At 36.0% G+C, this 27,952-nt stretch overlaps 3 protein-coding genes across 9 annotated transcripts; all 3 read right to left on the reverse strand.

The window, feature by feature from the left end:
- Positions 1-919: 919 nt before the first annotated feature.
- Positions 920-5,024, reverse strand: LOC145058444 (apyrase 2-like). Its single transcript, XM_079006346.1, has 9 exons — positions 4,281-5,024; positions 3,643-3,771; positions 3,500-3,556; positions 3,314-3,406; positions 2,995-3,200; positions 2,824-2,915; positions 2,422-2,639; positions 1,384-1,573; positions 920-1,303 (listed from the first exon to the last, which is right to left on the reverse strand). Exons 1-9 carry the CDS (start codon positions 4,608-4,610, stop codon positions 1,188-1,190), a joined length of 1,431 nt encoding a protein of 476 aa, XP_078862472.1. The 5' UTR covers positions 4,611-5,024; the 3' UTR covers positions 920-1,187.
- Positions 5,025-7,260: 2,236 nt separating this feature from the next.
- Positions 7,261-8,996, reverse strand: LOC145058678 (aquaporin SIP1-1-like). Its single transcript, XM_079006586.1, has 3 exons — positions 8,582-8,996; positions 8,205-8,477; positions 7,261-7,530 (listed from the first exon to the last, which is right to left on the reverse strand). The coding sequence occupies exons 1-3, from the start codon at positions 8,870-8,872 to the stop codon at positions 7,384-7,386; spliced, it is 711 nt and encodes a 236-aa protein (XP_078862712.1). The 5' UTR covers positions 8,873-8,996; the 3' UTR covers positions 7,261-7,383.
- A 1,315-nt stretch (positions 8,997-10,311) lies between these two features.
- Positions 10,312-14,332, reverse strand: OTLD1 (OTU-like cysteine protease family protein). 7 transcript variants are annotated; one of them, XM_079006347.1, is made up of 9 exons: positions 14,018-14,331; positions 12,939-13,903; positions 12,644-12,805; positions 12,450-12,527; positions 12,288-12,366; positions 12,057-12,202; positions 11,897-11,962; positions 11,643-11,823; positions 10,312-10,735 (listed from the first exon to the last, which is right to left on the reverse strand). In XM_079006347.1, the coding sequence occupies exons 2-9, from the start codon at positions 13,584-13,586 to the stop codon at positions 10,542-10,544; spliced, it is 1,554 nt and encodes a 517-aa protein (XP_078862473.1). In that variant the 5' UTR covers positions 13,587-13,903; positions 14,018-14,331; the 3' UTR covers positions 10,312-10,541. The 7 variants fall into 7 exon arrangements, with proteins under 7 accessions (XP_078862473.1, XP_078862476.1, XP_078862475.1 ...); XM_079006350.1 differs by having other exon boundaries at positions 10,312-10,732; positions 11,652-11,823; positions 12,939-14,332; XM_079006349.1 differs by having other exon boundaries at positions 11,652-11,823; positions 12,939-14,332.
- Between the last annotated feature and the right edge of the window lie 13,620 nt (positions 14,333-27,952).

Here is a 27,952-nt window from a genome sequence, read left to right on the forward strand (position 1 = left end):
GAAGAGATCGAACAATCGTTATATAATCTAAAAAGAATAAATAAAAACAATTTATCCTAAACTAGTTAGACTAGATAAACCAGATTCCAGTTCATAATCACACTTTGAGTTGATAATCACATGATATGTAAACCAAAAACTCCATAATTCAAAAAAATACAGTTAGTTATGTTTCAATAAGTTTTGTTTAGTTTTCTCCAACATCTCAAGATCGTATTCATAGGGACAACCTAAAAAATATCATTTTTTTATTTATAAATAATCAAAAACCCCTTTTAGAAAAACAAAAATCCCTTAAAAAATAACCAACTAACCCCTTAAAATAAATAATAATAATAATAATAATAATAATAATAATAATAATAATAAATCAACTAACGAGAGCTAGTGAAAAAGATTGAAAGAAGGGAGTGACGAGAATAAAGAAAGGCAAGTAGAAAATGAAGAAGGTTTCCATTATAAGGAAGCATGACCCTCTCTTTCTTTTGTAATTTGCACAATGTGGGATCAATAAACACTTTTCTTTGCAATTTTTTTGTCCCGGGGGATGGAGGAAGTTAAATATTCCACTTACCATGTTTGTCATAAAGATTTTGATGAATCCGACAAGTGGGCGATCAATGGGAATGAAGAATAAGTGATTACATTGAGAAGAAGATGGAGATTGAGACAGAAGAAGGAGAATAATGTCAAGAATGGAGCTCTTGGTATTGATGGAGAGATAGGTGTTTGTAATGATGGTATTAAGCTGAGTAGAACAAAGAATGGGATTGGTTTAAAGGCACCTGAGACGATCTCTTCTCAGGTATGTGATTTTTCAATAACACAAGAAACACATCTCCAAATTCTCTCCACACAATGAATCCCTAAAGCATCGATTACACATGAAATTTTTTTATTTTATTTTTTTCAAGACCTGTTATCTTAAAACTCATGAAATAGGCATATTACAAATGAATAATACATGTATTCCACCAAATACAACAATTTTATGTCCGTCTGAATTCTGATTGAGAGCTTTCTTAAACTTAACCAAAAAAAAAATCACATATTCATAATTCCATTTCCAAAGTCAAATAATAAAATGACTAGTGATAACTAAAAGAATATTTTGTAGGAAGGAGCCTCGGGTTGATGAATCCACATATACAACCAAAACCAATAATGTAATTTCCAATTTCCAATTATCAAGCAACTGCCGACACTGCTTCAATTGCACTCCCCAAAGGCCAAGCAGCTTCCACCAATGAATTTTGGTACTCAACCTTTTTCACCAGTGTAATCTCTTGCCATGGATCCAAATCTGTCCAACAATAACACAATTAGATGGAATTTCATAATTTCATTAACTTCAATTACTCTGTTTATAAAGGAGTGTCTTACCAAAACCATTCACAAGTAGGGTATACTGATACACAAGATCCATGCATAAATAAGGTAAATTAGATGGTTCCACATGAGGATATGTAGATTTCCCATCCTCGAATGTTGTTTCACATACCCTCTTAGCCGCCTCCTCAAAGTCGGCCGGTCTTACTTTGGCAACCGGTTTACTTGCATCAACAAAACCAGCCTGTATATAAAAAAATATAACTAGTCATTAAGTGAACATATGTTATAAAATTGAGTAAAGTACATTTTTTGTCCTTGAATTTCGATGATTTTTTGCAATTTAGGTCCTATTTCAGGTTCTTTTAACATATTTGGTCCTTGTTCCAAATAAAATGACTATTTTGGCCCCTGATAATAGCTTCTTCTTCTTTTTTTTTTTTTTGCAATTTTGGTCCTTATTTGCAGTTCTTGTAGCATATTTGGTCTTTCTTCCAGATAAAATGACTATTTTTGTATAGCTGATTTTTGAAATTTTGGTCCCATTTGAGGTTTTTTTTTAACATAACTGGTCCCTGTTCCAAATAAAATGACTAGTTTTGGTTCCTGAGTATAACTGATTTTTTCAATTTTGGTCCTTATTTGAGGTTCTTGTAACATATTTGGTCCTTGTTCTAAATAATATGACTATTTTTGTATAGCTGATTTTAGCAATTATGGTACTTATTTGAGGTTCTTGAAACTACTTTTGGTCCTTGTTCCAAATAATATGACTATTTTTGTATAGCTGATTTTAGCAATTATGGTACCTATTTGAGGTTCTTGTGTCTACTTTTGGTCCCTATGTATAGCTGCTTTTCGCAATTTTGGCCCCAAAAATAGTCATTTTACTCAGAAAATAGACCAAAAACGTTACAAAAACCTCAAATAAGGACCAATTTTGAAAGAGAGTTCTTTGAAACCAAAATTGCAATAGAAATTTTTTTCGTACCAAAACTGAAAAACTCAGCTATATTCAGGGACCAGAAATGTAATTTACTCTATGAAACATGTGAATATAATTTATTATTTTATAAATATATGATTTAATACCTCAGCAGCACGATCAAAAAAGAAAGAAGCCACAAAAAGGTTTTTTTGACCATCACCACCACCACCATTCCAAACACCATTAAAAGTGCATTTCATGTGAGTGCAAGTTGAATCATTGCTTTTAAGAGCTTTTAATGCTTCTTCCCTGCATTTGTTCATGTTTGAACCAGATGAAGCTGATGAAACCTTGTATTCAGTTCCAGCATATGAGTAAACCCCTAAAATAACAAAATGAATAAAAGTTATGCATAAAAAAACAAGGTAAAGCAACTTGTCTGTTTAATATGATGGAATGGAACCACAAAGGAATGGAATGGCTCATTCCGTGAGGAATGCTCTATTCCATTCCCTCTTTGATTACTGCATAACAAACAGTAACAAAGGGTCTTGACATCAACATACCATTATATCCGGCCAATATGCATGGATTTTCAGAATCTTTATTCACACCCAAAATCTCAGCTCGAGCAGCTAATAATCCATACTTCAGGTAACTGTAGGATGATAGAAGAAAACTAAGTAAAAACTATGTGTGTGTGTATGTGTTTGTGTGGAAAAAGGAATGTGTTAAACCTGTGAACATAAAGGTAATATTTGGTTCCCATGAGAAACATTTCTTTTACATATTTATCCTCTCCATTTGATATTCTTGGAGCCTTTGCAGCATCTTCCTCTGAAATAGCATATGCCATTTGTACTGATCCACCACCAAGATCAACCACCCCAACAGTGTGTGAATATTTCTGACCTAATATTTTTAATAGATAATTTATAGTCACCTGTAGGTATGATTATGAATGCAATAGGTTTAAAGCTTATAGTAAGAATACATAACATTATATATCCATTTGGGAGGATGTAAAAAGTATAAAGTATGAAGTAGGTAGCTTACCCATTGATAAGCACCTTCTTGAGTTCCATCAAGAACAGTTACCCAATCATCACTGGACTTTAGGTTGCTCTTAACTTTCAGAAAATCTTTCACCTATATGAACGTAAATTCTAAAAGACATTAATACGATATAAGAATCATCTGGAATGAGGAAATTTTAAAAGGGGATAGAAGAGTAATATTTACAGATTGTAAAATTCTTTCAGATGCATCAACTCCCAACTGTCTCAGACCTGCAGTTGCCTACATAGAGATGTATGTATTGGGTATATAAGCATATAGATTTTACAAAATACAAAAGTATTATTAGAGAAATACAAACCACTAACCCCAACTTTGACAGGTGTATTTTGGCGCTTATTTGCAGGAACAGCAACTTCTGCTTTCTGTAAAAGAGGCAGAAGGGAATCTGCAGCTGCTTTAGGGTCGCTTGCAAATGCACTCAGACCTGGTTTCAGCTACATTATGAAAGTATCAATCGAAATCTTAGTACTCTTCTTACAGCAGGAAAATTTGGAATGTCAATAACAACTGAAAGCAAACTTTTATCTCTTTCTCAAGGCTATAGAAAATTGGCTTAAAAGAGAGTAAAGCATGTTTCTTTACAGATTAACAGTACTTTTATTGTAACTAGTACAAGATAGAGGTGGTAGATGTGCATTCACAGAAACTAAGACACAGGGATTAACTGTACTTTTAAAATAACTTACTCTAACTGCAGGATGCCAAATACTACATGCACTAAAAAAGAAGCAGGTGGACACTACTACTTTAGATTCTTTACACATTATCTATATTTGCTCATTGGCACAATAGTATCTATTTCAATTTCTAAACGAAACTACAGTATACTTACTGATACTAACTGCATATATCTGTTGATGAATCTATAGCAATTGCGAACCAAAGTAATAGATTATACAATGAGATTATGCATAGAGGTCAAAGAAATTGACCCTTGAAGTACCTGCTCAAAAAGCTCAAGTTCTTTGCCAATGTGTACAAGATCCAAATTCTTATCAAAACAGAAGACATGAACTCTACTCCCCGAACTGCCGGCATCAAAAATCACGGCATATCTAGTCGATGACGGATCCGTTTGTAGCACGTAATTTGGCGAAAACTTGCGGTTTGCAGGCAAAACACCATCACTGGGAGTGCGCGCAGCAGGCATCAGAAACAAAACGAATGAGATGAGGAGGAGAGGTATCGAAATGACCAAAATGGCCCCGCGGTAGCGATGAACTTTGTCGGAGAGGGACTCATTGTACTGCGGTTGACGGCTGCGTTTTAGCATTTTGTCAAGTTGATCCGCCAACGGTGGCGTGGAAAAGACCTGACCTTCAAGGAGCTCAGCGGCCGAAGGAGATCGATACCGGATCTGGCCGTTTCCGGCTGCGGCTGCTGAAGGAGGCTTCAAAGACTGATGAGAATTCTCCTGTGAGGACTCCAGTTCTTCTCAATTTGAAATATACAAGCTTTTACGATTTAAATTACCGGATCAATCGATCGAATCTCAGATCGACCAATTCACTCAACGAAGTCGCAATCACAAAAGAAAACGAGAGCAAATCGAATTTACAACTACATGAAATCAAAGATTGATCGGAGAAGAACAATGCCGTCGTGCTTCTCTCTCTAGAAAGCTTTTTTCCGATCCCAGATTTGGTCGAGCAGTATTTTGGGCGTGTTAACTATGGAGTATTTTAAGTTCAGCAAAGGCACCGAAGCCTTTACGTAATTAGGACAAAATACACACTTTGATTAATTATAAAGTTTTAAAATTAAGTTAATTGTATTATTTTATTTTATTTTTAACTAGGAGACCTTTATATTATACGGATTGATTAAAACAAAATGTTAAGTACTAACGATTAAATAGAAATTTTATTTGAATTTGAAATTAAAATAAGTGAAAATTATGAGAAAAAAACATGCAAAAAATAAATAAATTAAAATTATGTGTTTAGTGTGTACTAAACGGGTTAATTATAACAAAATGTTAAACATAAAGGTTTAAAACTGTAAATTTATTTGAAATTTAAAATTTGAAATTAATAGTCATTATGGTAGGTTTAATTTATGGAAACTAAATTAATAATATATTGAAAATGAAAAATTAAAGTAATGACAAGTGGAAAATAAATATATCTCAAATTATAACAAAATGATATGTGGTTAATTTTATGAGAAAATGACATATGGCAAAGTCATTTTCATTTATTATGGTAGATTATTATTATTAGTATTATATAAAATCTAAATGACAATTATTTTATGTCAAGTTTTTTTTTTTATATATTTTTAGATCTCATAAATGTTTATACTTTGAAACTATATCAAAATGTATTTTTTTGTATTATTGTATGAATATAAAATCCATATGTATTTATTTATATACATACTTTTGGCAAAGTATTCAAACTTCTATCATACGAAAGTTTGGTATAAATTCATCTTTTTAGCTTACATGTGATTTTGGTACCAAACTAAGGGTTTGACCATGTTAGGAGACTTTGAATCCTGATTTAACTCGTTTGGTAACTATTTTATTTTTTTTATGTTTTTAAGAAAATTAACAATAATCATAAGATACTATTTATGTTTTACCTTAATTTTAAGTAGAAGACGATGGAACAACATGTATCGGTCATGTACAAAAACTATAATGTTAGAACTTTTTTAATGGTAATTCTTATAATAAGGGCATCATGATTCATGATATGTAAGCACAATTACCTTATTGAAAAATGCTCCATTTGTATTTATAAATGATGGTTATTGTAAATCTATTATAATTATGACGTGTTAAAATATTTTTTTACGCCATCTTCATCTCAAGTTTTCTAATAAATGAAATGGATGGGAAGAAAAGGAAGGGGTTCTAAGGAAAGTGAAGGAATGGAACATCATATCGTTCATGTACAAAGACTATAATGTTAGAACTTTTTTGGAAGGTAATTTTTATAATAGGGGTATCATGATATGTAAACACAATTTCCATACATGGATATTTACAAATGATGGTTATGGTAAATGATAAATCATTAAATCTATTATAATTATGAAATGTGAAGATAACTTTTTTATGCCCTCTTCTTGAGTTTTTTTAAGGAGTGAAATGGAGGGGAAAGAAATGAACGGAAGAGTTTCTATCTTTTTCTTTTTTTTCCCTTTCTTTTCCCTTGTAATTATCCCAAAAATTGGAGGAAATATTTCTTACTAAGCTTTTCTTTCCCTTTATTTTCTACATATGTTATTCTCTTTTCTTTTCTTCTGCTCCTTAAAAAAATCAAGAACATTTATTTCCTCCTATTTTTTTCATTGAAAACTCAGAACATGTCGTGTTGCAAAAAAAAAAAAAAAAAAAAAAAAAAAACAATATTTCCAAATCGAATATTAATAAAAAATTATAACATTAAGTAAATTATCTATTTGTTATTGACCATAGTTGAATTCGCAATTTTCTGACTTAATTTTTGCAACTTTTGTCGTTATTTGAAATTTATGTATTATTTTTGTTCCCCTTTTTCAAGAAACTGACTATTTTTTGGACCAAAATTAGCTATACTCATAAAAAGTGGTCATTTTACTTAAAACAAGATCAAAACACCAAAAAATACACCTAATACAAAGACCAAAATTTTAATCAAAAACATTTTGAGACTAAAATTACAAATATCAGTTATACGATTAAAGGTGTAACTTAATTTTATTTATATTAAAGAAATAAAAGTAAAAAGTATGTGTTATCAAACTAGATTTTGATGTATCATACATGGAAGCCATAAATTTTGCGGACATGGATAATTTGACATTTTCGGTGAAATTGCTATCAAATTTTGATATTTTTTTTGTATTTTAAGCACATATTAAATCTTTATATGCATCTAAAGCCAAATGTATCATGGTTGTGTTTCTCCAAAAGGGTAACAAACGTAAACACATGACAAAAAAATGTCAACTGTTATATAAATTACATTAAGTAAAGCATTTATCAATTTCACAAATACGTTCTTGTTCCATGATACTAGGGGTACCCATGGTACAAATGCTACTTGAGTCCGACTTCATGCAACTTTTTGCTTTGAAGGTGGTGGAAAGATGTAACGGAAAATCCACCCTGCCGATATTGCCCCTATGAACGGAGAAACCCAATAAACAATAAAATGTTTTCGGGTATTGTAATGGTTGTTTACATATGCCCATCCAAACGCCTGTAGAAACAGAACAAAGGAAGAAAACTTATGGCTTCACACGTTACATTAGTTTATAAGTTAACTTTTTTATTTTTTGAGTTTTCCTAGGTTATTTGGTGGTCCAAAAAAATAGATTAAAAGTTAGTTTTTTTTAAATGTAAAAACTACCCTTATCTCATAGCAAAATAAAGAAACAATGTCCCAAATATTCTTTTTGTGAAATTGATTGTTTGAAATAATAACCTTTAAAAAAAGAGTAAATTACACGAATAGTCCCTATGGTTTAGGGTAATTTGCGTGTTTGGTCCTTAACTTATTTTTTTAACTCGGAAAGCCCCTAATGTTTATTTTTATTATGCGTTTGGTCCCTGTCTTACCTAAAAAGATTATTTTGCGTTTGATTTTTTGATTTATTTAAATAAACACACCTCAATCGCACCCCGTCACCTTACCTTACTTACCTCATCATTTTTTCCTATTTAAATAATAGTCTTTTTAGGTAAGATAGAGACCAAACATGTAACAAAAACAAACAGTAGGGACCAAACACGTAACAAAAACAAACAGTAAGGACCTTCCGAATTAAAAAAATAAATTAGAGACTAAACATGCATATTATCCCAAACCATAGGGACCATTCGTGTAATTTACTCTTAAAAAAAAAAAGGAAATAATGAATTTGTGAAACTTACATTGGCAGGATTCAGTGAAGGACCTGTGTAGCTTCTACCAAAAGCAGCGAGTATCACGATAGAAGCAGAAAGCAACCAGTTTTTCAAAAGCCAGCTCTTAGGGCCACGAAGGATAATGTAGAGGACAAGAATGGAGCTCATGAATGTCAACATCCCTTCAACAATGGCGCCCGTATGAATATCAACTTTCAGATAAGGTCCTCCAAGCATGTGTTTGTACTCCAATGGCATGCATCTTACAATCGCCAACGCACCACCAACTCCACCAACAGCCTACCAACAATCGCCAAAACATTTCAAGATCACGCAGATTTGGAAGAAAAAGTTTCAACAATGGTGAATGATCGATGCTGACTGAATACAATTCGATTGATTACCTGAGCAGGAAAACGAACTGCGGCGGAGATAAGAGTGTCACCACCGTGGCCGACGGCGTAAAAGGCAGCAGTACCAGTAGGATTAAAACTAGCGCCACCTAACGCAGTTCCAATTATACCGAAAATAAACAAGAGGATGAAGACGAGTGAGATTGTGATCAACAGTTTAGCTATTCCTTGAACCCCGATAGCTTTGGCAATAATGGAAGTTCCGGCGCTAAGGCAGGAAGCACAGAACACCCACATGAAAGTCAACACACCATCGCCGACAGCCACCTTGACTAACCCCATATCTCCTCCTCCGTTTAACTACAGAATCAGTTTCCCGATTCACCGGAAAAGTTGCAGAAAGGAGTGGAGTTGGGTTTGGAATTCCATGAGAGAGATGCACTTATATAGTTATATTATTTACACACTTTGGAAGTGGACAACACGAGGGGTGTGAAATGATATTTATTGTAAATATTGGTGATGATGATAATGAGCGTGATCGAACAACCCAACCATGGATTAATTTGGAAGTTTGGTAGAGTTAAGTTGAGGTAAAAGTTATAGGAGTTGATCATGATGCCAATGATATGAGAATATTATGAGAGATAGATAATTAATATGATTTTTTAAGTTTGATGTGCATTTAGCTTCCATATATTTATATTTTTGCTATGATTCAAATTACTGTTTTTGTTAAAATAGAAAAATTACGATAGAATATGCTAAAAGTAAGTTGTGATGCATTGTTGACATTGGAAACGACTTAATTGGATAGCACATTCCGTTTGATGCATGTTTAGTAGTTGATACTTTATGTACAAGTTTTGATTGGATAAACTGTAGTTGTAGGTAGCCACATGGTATTAAACAAAAGGAGTATCCCGATGTAGTGGGTGTTGAAAGTGATTTTCAACTTTCTCGAGTAGGATCTCACCAATTGTTTAATAACCAAGGGCACTATACCTCATAAATTTTTAATTTTGTTTCACACTAAAAAAAAAAATTTAGCTAATTTTTTATAATTTGTTTCAAGATTTAACTAAAAGTTAACCAAAAAGACCGAATTAGTAATCATGTTCATTTTGCGAAATAGTTTCCCATAGCCCGAGAAATGGGCCAAATTAAAGGCTATGAAATGGGCCTATTTAAACCCCCAAAAAAAATGTTCATTCTCTATCTTTTATTTTCAGTCTCGTTAAAATAGCCGAAGATAATTATAATAGGCCAATAGAAGTAATATGATTTATTCTCATATAATACATAAATTAACAATTACTCAACAAATAATAGGAAAACATATTTTTTTCTCTTCATGGCTCCAAAACTGACAGCGTACATTATATAAAAGCATCTGTATATACAATTATAAATTATATAAAAACTGACAGCGTACTTATTACCTAGTCTGTGGTGTTCAAACAAAGAGAGTTTAGTGTGTTTTGTGATATCTACATGTCATATTTAACTTCTTGATGATTATAAATTAATGATAGATGATGGGATGACTTAGGGTTTTGGGGTTTTGTTTCCATCATGCATTGTTTTGGAGTTGTGATGTTTATAATGAGATTTAATAGACATTTCACCTTTCAGATTTTTCTTTTGGAAAAAACTAGTTGGATTTTCTAATAGATGTTAAATCAACACCAAATAACTTGTGTCAAGAATTTCTTTTTCAAAATAATAAATGTGTATACTCACAACAGTTTAGACAAGTATTATTATTCATACTCCATAGATCAAGAAACTCATCAATTTAAAGTGTTTTATTCGATCGGATTTTATCATAAAACGATCAACACATGGGTAAGATCAAACACAAATATACAAAAGACAAGAGAAGACGTTAATACTGTTTTTAACATTCAATCCAACATACAAAGAAGCCATTATTTATTATTACTTTTTACCACCACTACTACTCCAAATCCAATGATATCCACCATATCTTTAATCTTTTTTTTTATCTTTATTCAGTTGCTTTCCCTTTACGCCTGCTGCTAGTTTCAAGAAGATAACAAACCATGGAATCCACGTCATCACCAAATATACTATACGCCTCCATCGCCTGCACATAACTGAACCCCATTGACAGCACCATCTGCATTCCATTACACAGCACTGTTCCTTCGCCTTTGCTCTCACTCCCTGATGGCCCACCTGCTTTTTTTTTTCAAATGAGAGTAAATGACCATTTTACCCTTATGGTCCAACTTTTTTTTTTTTTTTACAATTTGAAAGGAGTCGAATAACAGAAAAATAAAAAGGAGAAATATGTTCTTTAAGGACCATTTTACCCTTCAATTCCAAAAAAGAAATTACATAATCCTCATCAATTTTAAGATATGAGGAAAAAGAAGGCCAAATAGTGTCTTAATAGATAATAATGTCGGAATAAACCGTCTAAATGAGACTAAGCGACCATTTTACCCTTACATTCCAAAAAACAAATTAACATAATATTCCTCAATTTTAAGATGAGAGGAAAAAGAAGGGTGAATAGGAAAATGATTAGTGTCTTAATTAATAGATAATAATGTCTGTATAAACCATCTAAATGAGACTAAATGACCATTTTACCCTTCAATTCCAGAAAACAAATTCCATAATATTCATCAATATGAACGTGAGAGGGAGAAGGTCAAATAAGAAAATAATTAGTGTCTTTAATAATATCTGAAGAAATGTCTGTATAAACAGTCTGAACGAGACTAAATGACCGTTTTATCCTTACACTCGAAAAAACTAATTCCATAATATTCATCAATATTAACGTGAGATGAAAAAGAATGTCAAATAGGAAACGATTAGTGACTTAATATTGTCTGAATAAACAGTCTGGTTGAGAGACTAAATGACCATTTTACCCTTACACACCAAAAAATCATATTACATCAATATATTAACATGAGAGGAAAAAGAAGGTCAAATAGGAAAATGATTAGTGTCTGGATAAATTAAGTTTCATCTGGCTTAACCTATTAAGTCGTTTTTGTCAAGATTCACATCAAGTACTTAACCCATTAAGCTCATTAAGCAAAAAAAAAAAAAAAAGGAATTAGTTACTTACTAATACTACCTCCAGAAGAGGATGGTTGAGCATCAGAAGTAGAAGATTCTGTTTGACCAAGTTGCTGTTTGAACTTATCATTTGCCATGTATTCAGCCCTCGATGCAGCCATCACCATATGCTCGATTTCCTTCTCAGTCAACTCCATATCTGAGCAGAAACGCGCCTCTGCCATAAGAGCCTGTTTATATTTTACAAAAATTAGAACATCATGATCTGAAAAACCATCAAAACATGATCAAAGAGTAGTTTACATTATCAATCTGTTGATCTTGTTGAGCTTTGATTGCTGCTTTCACTTGATCTTTATCAACATTTGTCTGAAATAATCAAAACCCAAAACATATAATATATCCAACAACAACAACAACATAACCCAAAAACATATAGATAAAGGTGAAATGACTTATTTACCCCTTGCAGGCAGCTAAACCCAAGGCCAGCACCTATTGTGAGCCTACGTGGATCAACAAGAGAGTTGTAATGGTTGCCATGATGGTAACTTAGCCGGATTGGAGGTGTATCTGTGTTATAGCTTCCATGGAATATATTTATAGGCTCTGTATTTATATATATCAAAAAAAAATATTTAAGCCAATTGAACAAAAGTAGAGAGTAAAGACCCTATTATATATAGTTATATACCAGTGCTATATGAGTAGATATGAATAGGCCGATTGTACATTTCAGATAATGCTTGAATCTCTACATTGTTCCCATAGACCTGGATACACAAATTATAAAAGTTACTGAAAAGATAATTCAAGAAAAGATGTATATAAAGATAGATTCTTGAAATTTACATACTTTATCTCTTCTCTTTCTCTTGCAATAAGAAGTGAAACCCTCTGTTATAAACTGTGAGAAGTGGTCTCTCTCGCGTTCCTGAATCAAGATTCAAGAAAGAAATTGTTATAGTTGTTACTTCCATATTTTTAACATAAATGACACATTTTTTTCAAGTGGGGTTTGGATTGAATGAGATATAAAGATTAACATACCATGTAATCAATGCACATTTGCCTAGCCAAATCGTATGCTTCAGAATCACCATAAACTTGATCTGCAACAGCACGAAACAGACAATTCCCATCTTCTGACATTCTTTTCACTTCATAACCTTGTGTGCGTCTAATATCAATCTCAAACTGTCGCTCCCTTTCCTGACAGAGAGATAATGTGTCATAATGTGATCAAAATTGAAGTGTAGATGTGTTGGTTTTTGTTTAAGAATGTAGAAATTGAAAACCATAGGGTGGAAAGTTTGTGATTTAATGGTTTACTGAAGGTGTATACCGTATTAGTCTGATTATTATTCAGTTCTTTGAAGTGAGTAAAACGACTAGAACTCACAGCATCATCATATGAGGATCCGAAGCATGGGTTTTGTTCATCAGCACTGTTGTAGCCATCGTTTTCAGGATGAGACCTCGGAGATCCGGTGGAAACAACTGGCCAAGCGGTGGCTCTTCTAGATGAACCAATTCGTAAAGCGGCAGAATTACCAGGCGTAAATCTCCGGGAATTAGAACCTGTTGAAGATGGTTTTGGGGGTGGAGTAGGCGGAGCAGGTGGTGGAGGTGGATGTGGATGTGGACTTGGACTTCCGCTGGTTGGTTGCGAAGGATAATCATCGGACTTTTTTACATCTTTCTCTTCTTCCTCTTCGTTTACTCGCAAGCCACCGATTCTTTTCGAAAGATCTTCTGAAACAGTTTCGTCTTCGCTTTTATCAGTAGTGGGTACATCAAGACCATCGTTTCGATCAATTTCAACAGTTTCTACAGGAAGATCTTCAGAAAGAATTTGTTCTTGGACGTCGTCCCCTGTAACCTGAGCCTGAGGTAGACTCGATGAAGACGAAGAACTCGACCTGTTTGTATTATTAGATGATGAAGAAGGCCCAGCGGCAGAAGAACCTCTCTGAACAAAAACACGAGTCATCCTTTCCCTTTTTTCGAGATGATTTCGATGCCCTAAAAACAAACGAATACAAAGTTCTTATTCTTGATGATTATTATAAAACCCTAGCTTTCGATTTGTCACGTGTCCTGGCCTTAGGCGACGTGACTCCAATTCCGCCGGTGAATGATTTTATTTTATTGCTCCAACCAATATCGTCTTCGTCCACGAGCTGAAACGATCTCTGCATTCCCCTAACAATTCTCATGAGATTGAAGAACAACCAAACCCTAGCCCTTTCGAAAGTAACGCGAATTTTTACCTCCGATCAGTTCACCTCAGCGAACCCTAACAACAACCTGCAATCGCAATCAAATAAGCCCAAGAAAACAACCCAAAACGCACCATACCAAAATTCGAAATTAAAGATTCAAGAAACCCCTTAGATTCGAACAAAAAGGAAACCAATTGACCTAACAAAAGAGTTGATTCGAAATCGGAGCGTGGGGATGAAGTGGGTGTAGTGATCTGAAGAGTGTGTGTGATAGAGATTGAAGGGATTATTGGGAAAGTTGGTAGGGTTTTTGTGGAGCAGAAATCGATAAGGGATAGCTTGGCGACGAAGGAGAATATACATGGGTCTCTCTAAATACGCACGTACATGTTGAGATGAAAATGGGAGGCTGCGATTTAGCGGCGAAGGTTAAACAGGTGGCGAAATTTTGTGAAGCACGTGGGTGTCAGGCTTTGACGGAGGTGAGTTCGGAGACTCGGACACGAGCCCAGGAAGAGGATCTTGCTCTAAGATCTGTTTGTACAAATACATGACAAAGACAAGGACATAACACCACCAAACCTTGTGTTTAGAATAATTATACAAATATCATTTTATTTAGTTTTTTTATATGAATTTAGGTATTTTTGGTGAGTGAAATGGAGAAGGAATGAAAAGCATTATTCCATTCTTGTAAAAAAAATTGTTGTTTGTCTCATGAAATGGAAAAGAATGAAGCATAACAAAGGAATACCATTACTTCAAAATATGTGTTCGTGATTCTACAAGGCATCGTCGCTTGAAATTGTTGTTTGTTTGATGAGAAGGAATACTGTTACTTCAAAACGATTGTTTGTGATTCTACACAATAGTGATTTTTTCATTTTTTTTGTACAGAATGGTTGTTTGTTTGATAAGAAGGAATACCGTTACTTCAAAACGATTGTTTGTGATTCTACACAATAGTGATTTTTTCATTCTTTTGTACAGAATGACGATACTCGTTTTTACCCTTTGTTTTCGATACATTAAATTCACAAACAAAATCAATTGAATCTATCCATTTAAAACAAACTTGATAATGAATTCCCACTTGTGAATGAGTTCGCAACTGAAGATAAACGAAGAATCGATGAATGTGTCGTCAACGATTATTAGCAATTGAAAGTATCGTTTTTACTTATTTCATTCCCTCTCGAATTCCAAAAGTCCATTTATGTTCATTTACATAAGTTTCGTTTGTTAGAAGAACTTATAATTTTACGTGCATGTTAAGTGCTTGATAAAATGTTTAAATGGAATATCTTTTTGAAATTAATGTCACATTGATTATACTGTTGTGATTTCGTAGAGTATCCTCAATTTTACATTTGTTTATGCAACTCAAGAGATTGAAAGGTAACTTTTATCATTTCCTAATCTATGTATCCATCTCTTATAAATTAGGTCATTCAAATCAATATGGTTCAAGATAAATCATCTATCTTGAATGATATTAATTTGAATCTCCCACATTTTCAACTTATGCTAACTAACTACATGATTAATTGAAATATTTTGCCTATATAAGAAGATTATTTCATGCTCCGTTACTCACATTGAAAGAAAAGGTTTGAATGACCTAAAACCCTAAATTTTGGTCTAAATTCAAACTTAGCCAAAAAGTAAATGTCCCAAAAATTATAAGAGAATATTTTCTTTAAGTCAATCAAAATAGTCATTTGAACATTCAAATACCCAATCGAAGTGTAAGGAAAAATGTATCAAAAGTTATCAAAGTACAAAACAAAATCATAGAATGCAGAATAATGGTGGATGCGGTACAATCATGTTGAGTTCTTCCCCTTGGAACCGAAAGTACCTGAAACCATAAACATAAAACTATGAGCACAAAGCTTAGTGAGTTTCATAAACTATCACATACCATATACATACAAATTGCATATGGGCCCTGCCCACGGTATAATAGGCCCTGCCCAAATGATATATATTTCAAGAACAAAAATTTCATTTTTAATTTGAAGTTTCTTAAAACAGATTACTGAAAATGCCATCAATGTTATCTCATATCATGAAAACGATAAGTCAACCATCTCAAAAATATATCATAGGAAAATAATGTCAGAGTACAAATCCCAAGAATCTCATGTGCGGAAAATCGTGTGTGTTATGTGTTGCTATCGTGCTGACTCCTTTCCCTTCGAAGAAGAAGGACCTGAAACAAAAACTGAAAATTGTAAGCACAAAGCTTAGTGAGTTCCCCCATTATACCGCATACCATACAATAACATACTATCTAACATGTCTGGGTACTGGACTACCCCTTCGTTCTCTTTCAATATCAGGGTGTTGGTCTACCCCTTCGGTCTCTTTCAACCGATAACTTGTCTAGCATATTAGGGTGTTGGCCTACCCATTCCGTCCTTTCGACCGGTACCTCGCCTAGCATATCAGGGTGTTGGCCTACCCCTTCGGTCCTTTCGGCCGGTACCGAAGACTATGTCACCCCTATTTCTACCATATAACATCCTAGTACATAAACACATAAGTCGTATACTGCCTAGCTTATCATGGTGTTGGCATACCCCTTCGGTCCTTTCGACTGGTATTGGGGCCTATCCTACCCCTCCTACCACTATCACATAATATCATAGCATACTAGCACATAAAGCATAACAGATAGTGGCATACCAGATAATTATCACTAAGACAATCATCTCCACTATAACTCTTACTAGTGGGCCAACATTGGTGCATTCGACCCACTTCTACTGGAAGGTAACTCACCTCAAATGTCGTGTAGTAGCTGAACTGTCCTCACTCTGGGATCAACTCCTCTCAAACTCCTACACATAAAAATCTCCTTTAATTACCCTTTCATACTTATAACCCCTTTAAGGGTCAACTTTGGTCAATGGTCAAAGTCAAAGTCAACATCCTGGTTAACTCAACTCACCGAGTTGGTCCGTCAACTTGTCGAGTTCCATCATCCATAAAACACTAGAAATCTCGATTCAACTCGTCGAGTTCTTTCATGAACATGTCGAGTTCCTCCTCATAACAGAGTCGGGGCATTTCACTTACAACTCGTTGAGTTCCTCTTTGAACTCATCGAGTTCTTCAATCTTTAAAACCCAAAAACCATGGCCAACTCTCTTGGTCATCTCCTAGACTCGACGAGTTTGCTCTGTAATAGAAAAGGTTGAGGGACCACAACCCAACTCGCTGAGTTGGATGAACAACTCGTTGAGTCCCCCTTGGTCTAAATCCATTAAGTAACTTCCAATCGAGTTTAATGCTTCCAAACCATAGATCTGGTCCCCTAGGACTCAGTTACCACGTAAAGTTGCTAACTTTACGTTCATGTATGGTGTCAGGAAGCTAGAAACACCAAAACTAAGCTATATAAGAGATCTATGGCATGGGGAAGGGACAAGGCTTGATAAAGTTGGCAACTTTAAGCCTCATAAGCTCATGAGTGCCTAGATCTAAAGTCACAACTTCATGATACACTCAAATCCCGAAAATGACTTCAATATGGCCCAAAAGTGACAAAATACAACCCTAAATGAAGATCTAAGCAATAGAAAGCCAAGGTATATACTTTATACCTCAAATGAGTCAGAAATGCAGCTCAACTTCCAGATCTACTGGCTTCCTCTTAAATCCTCAAGTTTCTCCTTCCTTCTCAAGCTTTAAAATCACAAAGAACATGCAATAATGGCTCAAAAACACTCAAAAGTGGATTAGGGTTTCGTGGCTAGGGTTTAGGGTGATGAAGGCTGCAAGTGAGGCCAACATTTGGAGGTTAAGGTGTTTCAATATGGTGCAAAACCCTAAAAATTAGGGTTTCACTATGGCATCCCTACTCGTCGAGTTGAGGCTCTCAACTCGTCAAGTAGACTTTAAGTACCACATTCAAATTCCATTCCTACTCGGCGAGTTTGGGGCCTCCAACTCATCGAGTCCCTTTGCAAAAATGAATAATTTGATTTAAAATACATACAAGGATTTGGGCGTTACAAATATCCCCCACTTATTTTAGACTTCATCCTCGAAGTCTGTTGCGTCTGGGAATAACTCCTGGTAGTGCTCCTTCATCTCGTCCTTCGGTTCCCAAGTCCATTCCAAGCCCTAGCGATGCTGTCATTGCACTTTCACCAACTCAACCCTCTTGTTTCTCAGATCCCTCGTCTTCCTGTCGAGGATGGCTACCGGTCGCTCGATGTAGTTCAGGCTATCATCCACCTGAATATCCTCTAGAGGCACCACTACAGAGTTATCTACAAAGCACTTCCGCAGCTGGGAGACATGAAAGGTGTTGTAGATTTGACTAAGCTCGCTTGGCAGATCCAGCTTATACGGTAATTTTTTTATCCTTTTTTATTTATTTTTTTTTTAAATTTTGGAAAATATAAATGACGAAAATAATATTTAAAAAAAATCGAATATTTTCAATTATTTTGCATTTTAAAAATGTTTTTTTTTTATCTACAAAATAAGTAGCTAGGATTGCGTCTCACGGTCTCACAAAATTAGGTCGTCTCACATGAACCTAACCATATATATATATATATATATATATATATATATATATATATACACACACACACACATTATAAAGCATATTTGGTCAAATGCTAAATTTTAAGTCGTACAAATCTTATTGAGCTATTTACATTCATTTTATGCATTAAAGAATATTGAATCTTATCCGATCAAACAATTGAAAAAGTCATGTGGCATTTTGAATTGGTATTCTTCACTTTAAGCCAAATGAATCGTTCAACACCTAACTACATTTTATATAATATCTACTATCTCACTGTTCGGTTAGAAACCAATCACTACTATCAATCAGATCATTCAACTTTTTAGTGTTTACTGATATACACGGCTCTACGAAGGTATGAAGTGAAACTCTAATTTGGTGCTTGGGAAAGAACAACAACTCTGATCGATTGAAGCCTGGTAAGGAAGGAAAACCAAGATGTTAATTTTGTTAATGATTTTTCTTTTGATTTTCATTTTCCATCGATTTTTCTTTTTATTGTGATTCATAATCTCTATAGAGACCACCATTTACAGCCAATCTATTTTTCTTTTGACTGTAATTTACCTCGGACCTCCTCACCTAAATCCGCTAACACCACTAACTTTGCTGTTGAAAAACACCATCATTTAGCGTCGTCATAGTCACCATCGTCACTCACGAACACCACCTAACCTTAACCAGGTTCTCTAACTTCTCCCATCTCTTTCCTTTTATTTGTACTATGTCGATACCAAAAACCATAAAGAGCATACTTCTGTCACCCCTAACAAACACATGAAACGAAGATGTGTTGTTCACCTCTCTAACACATCCATGTTCTCTAAACTATGTTTTTAGGTCTGTTTCCTCTAGAAACACAACCCACCTACCTTCCTTTATCTCATGGTCAATAGACCCAAGGTAAGATCAATGAACCCTCTTCCATCCATAATTATTTCTTTGAAATGAAAACCCATTTCTTATGTTGCTGATCCATACAAAATAACTCAGTTTTATACCTAATTATAAAGACCAAGAGTGACCCTTATGTATTTGTTAGTTTGAATTAACTTCCTACACTCCTTCTTCCTCTTATTGCCTTTTAATTTGTTGAACATAGCCTGATTTTGTCTTTTTAATCCTATTTTATTGATTAAAGTTATTATAACATCCCAAAATTCAGAACCAAAAATTTCATTTTTAATTAAATACTTATAAAAACTAGTAGTCTGAAAACATCAATAGTTTCATCCCATATCATTCTCACAACCAATATCCAAAACATGTTATAAGAAAATAACATCAAAGTACAACTCCCAAAGATCTCATATGTAGAAAATCATGGTGTGATGTGCTGAAATCATGCCAGCTCCTTTCCTTTTGAAGAAGAAGTACCTGAAACCAAAACTAAAAATCGTAAGCATGAAGCTTAGTGAGTTCCCCCATCATACCACATAATCACATACTGTCAGGCATATATGGGTGCCCGACCTACCCTATCAAGCATATATGGGTGCTCGACCTACCCTGTCAGGCATATCTGGGTGCCCGACCTACCCTCCGGTGTATTTCAACCGGTTACGGGGTCTATTTCACCCCTACCACTACCACATAATAACATAGCATAAACTTATTGTCAGACATATATGGATGCCCGACCTACCCTACGATGTATTTCAACCGGTTACAGGGTCTATTTCACCCTTACCACTACCACATAATAACATAGCATAAACATATTGTCATGTATATATGCGTGCCCGACCTACCCTCTGGTGTATATCAACCGGTTACGAGTTCTATTTCACCCCTACCATTACCAGTTAATAACATAACATACAAGCACATAGAACTCAACAGATAGTGGCATACCATACAATTATCACAAAGACAGTCATCTCTGCTATAAACAACTACTAGTGGGCCGACATTGGTGCCTTCGACCCACTTATAAACGGAAGGTATGTAACATCCATAAAATTTGAGCCAATTTAAAACTTTTTAAATCGTTAAAAACCATTCAGTCATTACAATTTGTTTTCAGAAAAGTTTAAACATCAGAGTTCCCAAAAATCATAATCACCAATTGAGGAATTGTACGGTCAAGCCTTCACCTTTCCGCGACCATCCGCTGAAACTGAAACAATAAACTGAAACTGTAAGCCCGAAAGCTTAGCGAGTTACCCCTGAAATACCAACGCCATACAGATATAAAAATATCATATAAATATATAAACAACAGAATAACCATGCATAATGAGCCTTCAGCCTGACTGGACCGCCTTGCAGGCCTTCAGCCTATTTGGATCGCTCTTTGAGCCTTCGACATGTCTGGACCACCTCGCAGGGCCTACAGCCTATCCGGACCGCTCGTTGGGCCTTCAGCCTAACAAAACCCCTTTGCAGGGTCTTTAGTTTGTCCGGACTGCCCTGGGTATGTTGGCCTTCAGCACAAAGCAGGACCGCCTCAACCCAACCCCCAATCAACAAACATGTGCACATACATATCATATGCTAACATATATAACAGTCAAGACGATCTAACAGATCACTAATCATAGCAACATCCTATTACCAGGGTACCGACCTAACCAGGTCATTAAGCATATCACCATCCTAACTACCAGGATGTAAACCAATACACATATCATACAATAAACCCAGATACAAATCCGACAAGGGCCTGAATTGATGCCTTAGACCCCTTAGATATAGTAAGGATAATTCACCTCACAACTGACGCACTGAAGAGATAAGCTCAACTCTCGGATCACCGTCACAAACTCCACCACCTATATCCGTCATAGAACCATATCCATAAATTTCCAATTTCCCAAAATGCCCCTAGAAGTCAACTAGTCAACCCTTGGTCAAAGTCAAAGTCAAAGTCAACGATCAAGGTCAACAGTCCATGCCGACCTTAACTCGTCGAGTACAACTAGCTACTCCTCGAGTTCCTTGCATAACTCATTAACTCACCGAGTCACTTGAGTGACTCGTCTAGTTCCTAATGTTTGCGGTCGTAAACTCCTTGGCCAACTCGTCGAGTTTCCCTACAACTTGCCGAGTTCATGCATTTCCAAAGGTCGGGAAAACCCTATCTGGCTCGCCGAGCCCACGACAATCTTCATCGGACTCGCCGAGTTGACCATGCAACTCGCCGATTCCCTTCAATCCTTCATCCAATCAGATCATTTTTAAGCCATGATAAGGTTCCATATTGTAGATCCAATTCCCCAAGGAATGTTTATCACGTAAAGTTGCAAACTTTACGTGAATGCAAGGCTCTAAAGACTCTAAATGACAAATCCAAGCTTGAAATGGAGTCTTACACCTAACGAGAGCCTCATACTTGCAAAAGTTGGAAGCTTTATGGACTTAGAGACTAAAAAGAGCTCAGATCTGAAGTTGCAACCTCAGATCTTAGCTCATACACAAGAAAAGCTTCCTAATATGCTAGAAAATCCCTAAATTTCACCCAAATGAGATCTAGAAGGAAATGAGGTTAGGATAACGACTTGATACCTTCCAAGAGATGCAAACTGAGGTAGATATCAGATCTCCACACATTCTTTGCTCCTAGCCACTTGCTCTCCAAGTTCTTCTCGCCAAAAATCCTCTTCCAAAGCTTAAAATACACAAATGGAGCACTCTCATGCAGATTAGGGTTTATGGACTATCAAGAGGTTGTAAGTGTTGGATAAAGGTGTCTAAGTCCATAACTTATTTGGTATATACTTGACCCGACCCGGCATGGTCCATTTGGGTTGCACTTCACCCGAACTATTTATGGATAATTTTATGAGAGTTATACACATATGTTTATTAATATATTATAAGTTATAATATATTAATATGAAGTCATGTTATTTAATTAGTCTTAGTCTTAAATTAATTATGAATTAATTTAGAGATTAAAAGGAAGACTAATTAGATTATGGGCTATTGGTTTTATATGGTGTGGGCTAACACTCATTTGTTAATGGGCTAGGCTTATATGGAAGTCCATGGATGATCCATGGAGCTTTTAACCCATGGATCCTTGGAAAAGGAAAGGTCATGGGTTATTAGGGTTTCACCCTAACCATGTACACTATATAAGCATGCTTATGTTGCATGAAATAGCCACTAGTGTGTGTGCTTGTGTGTGGCCGAAAATTACAAGTGTGTGTACACTCTCTAAAGGTTTCCAAGTGTTTGTGGTGATTTGTGATTTCCATTTGAGGCATTCACACTATTGGTGCTTGGCTCTCAAACTCCAAGGAATCAATCTCATCAAAAGGTATGTAATCCCATCTAACTCTTTTATGTTTAAAAGTTCCCCATGCCATGTTAGATAAGTTATGAACCTTGGAAAAATTATTATTTTGCATGTATTAGACAAACATAGATCCAAGGTTTATTAGGGTTGCATGCACACTTAGGAAGTGTTAGATTGCTCAAAACCCAACAATGGTATCAGAGCCTAGGCTTGCTTGTTTGATACTTGATGCAAAATAGTGAAAAAAGTTGAAATTGTTGTTGTCTGACTGATGGACTCGCCGAGTTCAAGGCAAAATTCATCCTACTCGCTGAGTAGGTTCGTGCACTCGGCGAGTAGAATGATTAGAATGCAGAATTTCGACTTTTGCTGCTGGAAATGGACTAGAAACATTACCCTAACCTGTTTTGGTGTTTTAAAACTTGTTTTAGTTGGTGTAATGGTTGTTCTAATCCATTTACAATAGCATATATCAAAATTCCATGTTTTTTATATGTTCATATAATTCTTGAAATTTTGATGATCATGTTCATGTTCTTATGAATTTAGAAGATGATAGGAATTATTTGCTGAATTGTTTAGAATTAATTCTTGATCATTTATGTGTTTTAATGGAGTCCATAATTTGTCCTCAAGTTATGGATATCCAAAGGTCACTTTTCTTTAACACACATTTAAACACATAAGTTACATGAAAATGAAGAGTCTTCATTTTTATGAACCTTTAATTCATAAGTTATGAAATGAAAAGTTTTGGATAGTTACAAAACTTGCCCTCAAGTTTTGGAATTTGTAAAGTTTCACACACTTTAATAAACTTTAATTCCAACCCTTGGAGTTTTAATAGTTAAAATTCAACCCTTATACTATTTATAACATTAATGGTTAATTATTATATATATGTATAAGAATAAGTCGTTCTACCGTTAGTAGACCTCATTCACGAAGCCGGTCTATAAGGGGGGTATAAGGTTGTTGCCTATAAAATGGCAGCTTAATGGGTGTCCACTCTCACCCACCGCTTCCTTGATCGGTGGAGGGTCGTTAGCCGAACGGGTAGGACAATGACTTTAAATCCTCATTAAAAGTATAATGATTATTATAAAGTAACTAAACATTTTTTTTAATTCCCAATCTTAGTTACTTTAGGAAAATGTGAACATGGTGCTAGTCCATGGAATTCACACTTTGTACCTTACCAAGTCGTTGGTTGAACGTGTGTGGTTAACCGGCACACTAACTTGGACTAGTAAGGATCACGAAGGGTGACTTAATGTTTGTCATAGATCAATGGAGCGTGTGTGGTTAACCGGCACATTGATTAGGTGATAATATTAAGGGCACCAAGTGAATTAGCATGGTTATTCACACCTTGTTTTGTGATCCTCGGCATCCCAGTCACAAAACTTGAAGGGCACAATCGAGATTGAAACATGCCATTGAAAAGTTCAATGAATCTCAAAAGAATCTAGGAATTTCAAATCCAATTAAAACCTAATAATTCATTTTGTTTTTCATGGTGGAAATTGGTGAATCGTCATTCACCTACCTTTCAATTATATTATTACTTAGATTACAGCATCCCTCTTCTAAGTATAATATATTGTGATTGGATCCTAGCCTTAATATTACATTTGGGTGTCTTATTAAGGATTCTATATATCTAATCTAAACTTGCTTTCTTCTTTCAGATGTCTTACAACACTAATGCTTTGGGCTCTAACCCAGCTGGTTCTTTCTCTCTCATGAATCTTTGTGGGAGAGTCATCTTTGATGGTTCCAACATCATGGATTGGATTAGGAACATCAGGATGGTTACTCGTTATGAGGACAAGGAATATGTCCTCGATAAGGAGTTAAAAGAGCTTGATGAGTCTACTGCTACTCCTGAGGAGATCGCTGAATTCAGGACACATGAGAGAGATGCTACTAAGGTGGCATGCATCATGATGGCCACGATGACAGCCGAGCTCCAAAAGTCCTATGAGGACTTCTACCCTTTTGAGATGCACCAAGACCTGATGGAAAGGTACCATCAGAGTGCTCGTCAGGAGCGGTATGAAATAATCTCCTCCATAATAACTACCCGCATGAAGGACGGTGAATCCGTCACAGCCCACATGCAAAAGATGCAAAGGTATGTGGACCATTTGCTGAAGCTGAATGTGAACTTCCCTGAGGAGTTGGTAATTGAAATCATTTTGCACTCCTTACCTTCTTGTTATGACCATTTTCGTATGACATATCATATGAACAAGGAGGAAGTTACCCTCAACAAACTTCAAGGACTCTTGAAGACCGCTGAAACCGGTCTTCAGGGCAAGGCGGTTGTTACCTCTACTACTCCTACTCCAACATCTACCCCTGTTTTGGCTATCGGGCAAGGCAAAGGGAAAAAGGGGAAGCACCCTTTGAAGGGTACCAAGGGAAAGTCTCTTGAAGGCTCCTCATCGAAGACCAAGAGCGGTTCTGTCACTCCTTCTACCATTCCCAAGGATGCTGATTACTACTATTGCCTGGACAAGGGGCACTGGAAGTGAAACTGCCCTAAGTACTTGCAGGATCTAAAGGATGGGAAAGTGAAACCCACCCATGCAGGTATTTACACAATATTGTCTAATTACTCATCATATTCTAACTCTTGGGTGCTTGATACAGGATGTGGTATTCACATATGTTCTGATTTGCAGGGCCTAAGAAGAAGTGAGGATGTGGAGCACGGGAAGATAAACTTGATCATGGGGAATAGGAAGGCTTCACCTGTTTCCAAGATTGAAGTTTATACTTTGTTGCTTAATAATAGGTTAAAATTAGATTTGAATAAATGTGTGTACTCGTCTGAAATGGCGAGGAATATTATTTCTTTTCATGCTTTGTACAAACAAGGTTTTACCTTTTCGTTTGATAATGAATGTGGTGGTATTAATGCTTTCTTTAAAAATGTGTTTTATTTTAAAGCATTACCTTGTGATGGTGTGTATGAAACTGTGTCGATTGTAGACAACTTAGGAAATAATGTGTTGTATATTGATTCTTCTACTAGCCTAGATAAAGCATCATTGTGGCATTGTCGTCTTGGACATGTAAACAAGAAACGCATAGGCCAACTCCAAAATAGTGGAGTCTTGGAGTCATTCGACCTTAAATCGGATGATAGTTGTGAATCTTGTCTACTTGGAAAGATGACAACATCACCCTTCACTGGAACTTGTGAAAGGGGTGAGGGTTTGTTGGACCTAATACATACTGATGTATGTGGGCCATTCAAAACCGCCATAAGGGATGCTAATCGGTATTATGTGACTTTTATTGATGATTTTAGTAGATATGGGTATGTCTACTTAATCAAACATAAGTCAGAATCCTTTGAAAGGTTTAAGGAATTCAAACATGAAGTAGAAAATCAATTGGGCAGGAACATTAAGATGCTTCGATCCGATCGAGGTGGTGAGTATCTTAATACCGAGTTCCTTAACTATCTTAAGGAGTGTAGGATTGTCTCACAATTGACTCCTCCCAGGACACCACAACTAAATGGTGTAGATGAGAGGCGTAATCGAACCTTGTTAGACATGGTTCGCTCTATGATGAGTCGAGCTTCGCTACCAATCTCTTTTTGGGGGTATGCCTTAGAGACTGCCGCCCATATCCTTAATCTAGTCCCTACAAAGAAGGTTACCAAAACACCTCATGAGATGTGGACTGGGAAGGTTCCCAATTTAGACCACATCAAGATTTGGGGTTGCGAGGCTTTCGTGAGGCGTGAGACTCATGATAAGCTCGAACCCCCAAGTGAAAGGTGTATTTTCATCGGCTACCCACAGAAATCTTTCGGTTACCTCTTCTACAGACCCAGTGAGAATGTGGTATTTGTAGCAAGAAGAGGGGTCTTTCATGAGAGGGAGTTTATAAGCCAAGGAGACAGTGGGAGGCAAATTGATCTTGAAGAAATTCAAGAAGCAATTGGTAAAGGAACCTCAGACACTAGCAATCAACTTGAGGAGGAAACTCCTGTTGAGCAAGCTGACAAGTCTGTACCTCCGAGGCGTTCCACACGGGTTAGGAACACACCTTCGTTTTATTATGGTTTTCATATTACTACGGAAGGTGATACGTTTATCAGCAAATGGATGTCAAAACCGCTTTTCTTAATGGAAAGTTTGCTGAGGATGTGTACATGAATCAGCCAGAGGGTTTTGTCAGTGCAGAGTACCCTAATAGAGTATGCAAGCATGAGAAATCCATTTATGGATTAAAACAAGCATCTCGTAGTTGGAATCTTTGTTTTGATGAGAAGGTCAAAGAGTTTGGCTTTTCGAGAATTGAAGATGAGTCTTGCGTGTATGTCAGAGCTAGTGGGAGTATAGTTAGCTTCTTGGTACTGTATGTGGATGACATACTACTTATAGGAAATGACATCCCAACCTTGCAGGAGGTTAAGTCCTGGCTTGGGAAGTGCTTTGCTATGAAGGACCTAGGGGAGGCTGCCTATATCCTAGGGATAAGGATATTAAGAGAAAGGAGTAAAAGAATAATTGGACTTAGTCAGAGTACCTACTTGGATAAGGTGTTGAAAAGGTTCAACATGCAGAATTCCAAGAAAGGAGATTTACCGATCCAAAGCAATGCCAAACTGAGTAAGACTCAGAGTCCGAGTACAGAGGCAGAGATAGCTGAGATGAGCCAATTACCGTATGCTTCCGCTGTTGGCTCGATCATGTATGCTATGACTTGTACCCGCCCTGATGTGGCCTTTGCTTTGAGCATGGTCAGCAGGTATCAAGGGAACCCTGGCAAGGCTCATTAGACCGCGGTAAAGAACATTCTCAAGTACCTGCAGAGGACTAAGGATTAGATCCTTACCCTTGGTGGGAGTGATGACTTGAGAGTATTAGGTTATAGTGATGCTAGATTTCAGACTGATAGGGATTACTTCCGCTCTCAGTCGGGCTGGGTCTTTACCTTAAATGGAGGGGCAATTTCTTGGAAGAGTTCCAAGCAGGAGACGGTGGCTAATTCGACTTGTGAATCAGAGTATATAGCAGCAAGTGAAGCAGCGAAGGAGGCGATATGGCTGAAGAACTTCATCGGAGACCTTGGAGTTGTACCAGCTATTAAAGAACCTATGGAGATTTTCTGTGACAGCAATAGTGCGGTTGCCTTAGCCAAGGAACCAAGAGATCATGGCAGATCCCAACACATTGACAGAAAATATCACTTCATAAGACACAAGATTGAAGAAGGACTCCTCGTGGAAAAGAGGGTATCGTCAGATGAGAATCCTGCAGATCCCCTTACGAAGGGACTGACGAGGGTTAAGCATTTTCAGCATGCGAGGC

Source organism: Lactuca serriola, chromosome 6 (genome assembly GCF_051521515.1).
Source record: "Lactuca serriola cultivar US96UC23 chromosome 6, Lser_US96UC23_V15, whole genome shotgun sequence".
NCBI classification, from domain to species: Eukaryota; Viridiplantae; Streptophyta; class Magnoliopsida; order Asterales; family Asteraceae; genus Lactuca; species Lactuca serriola.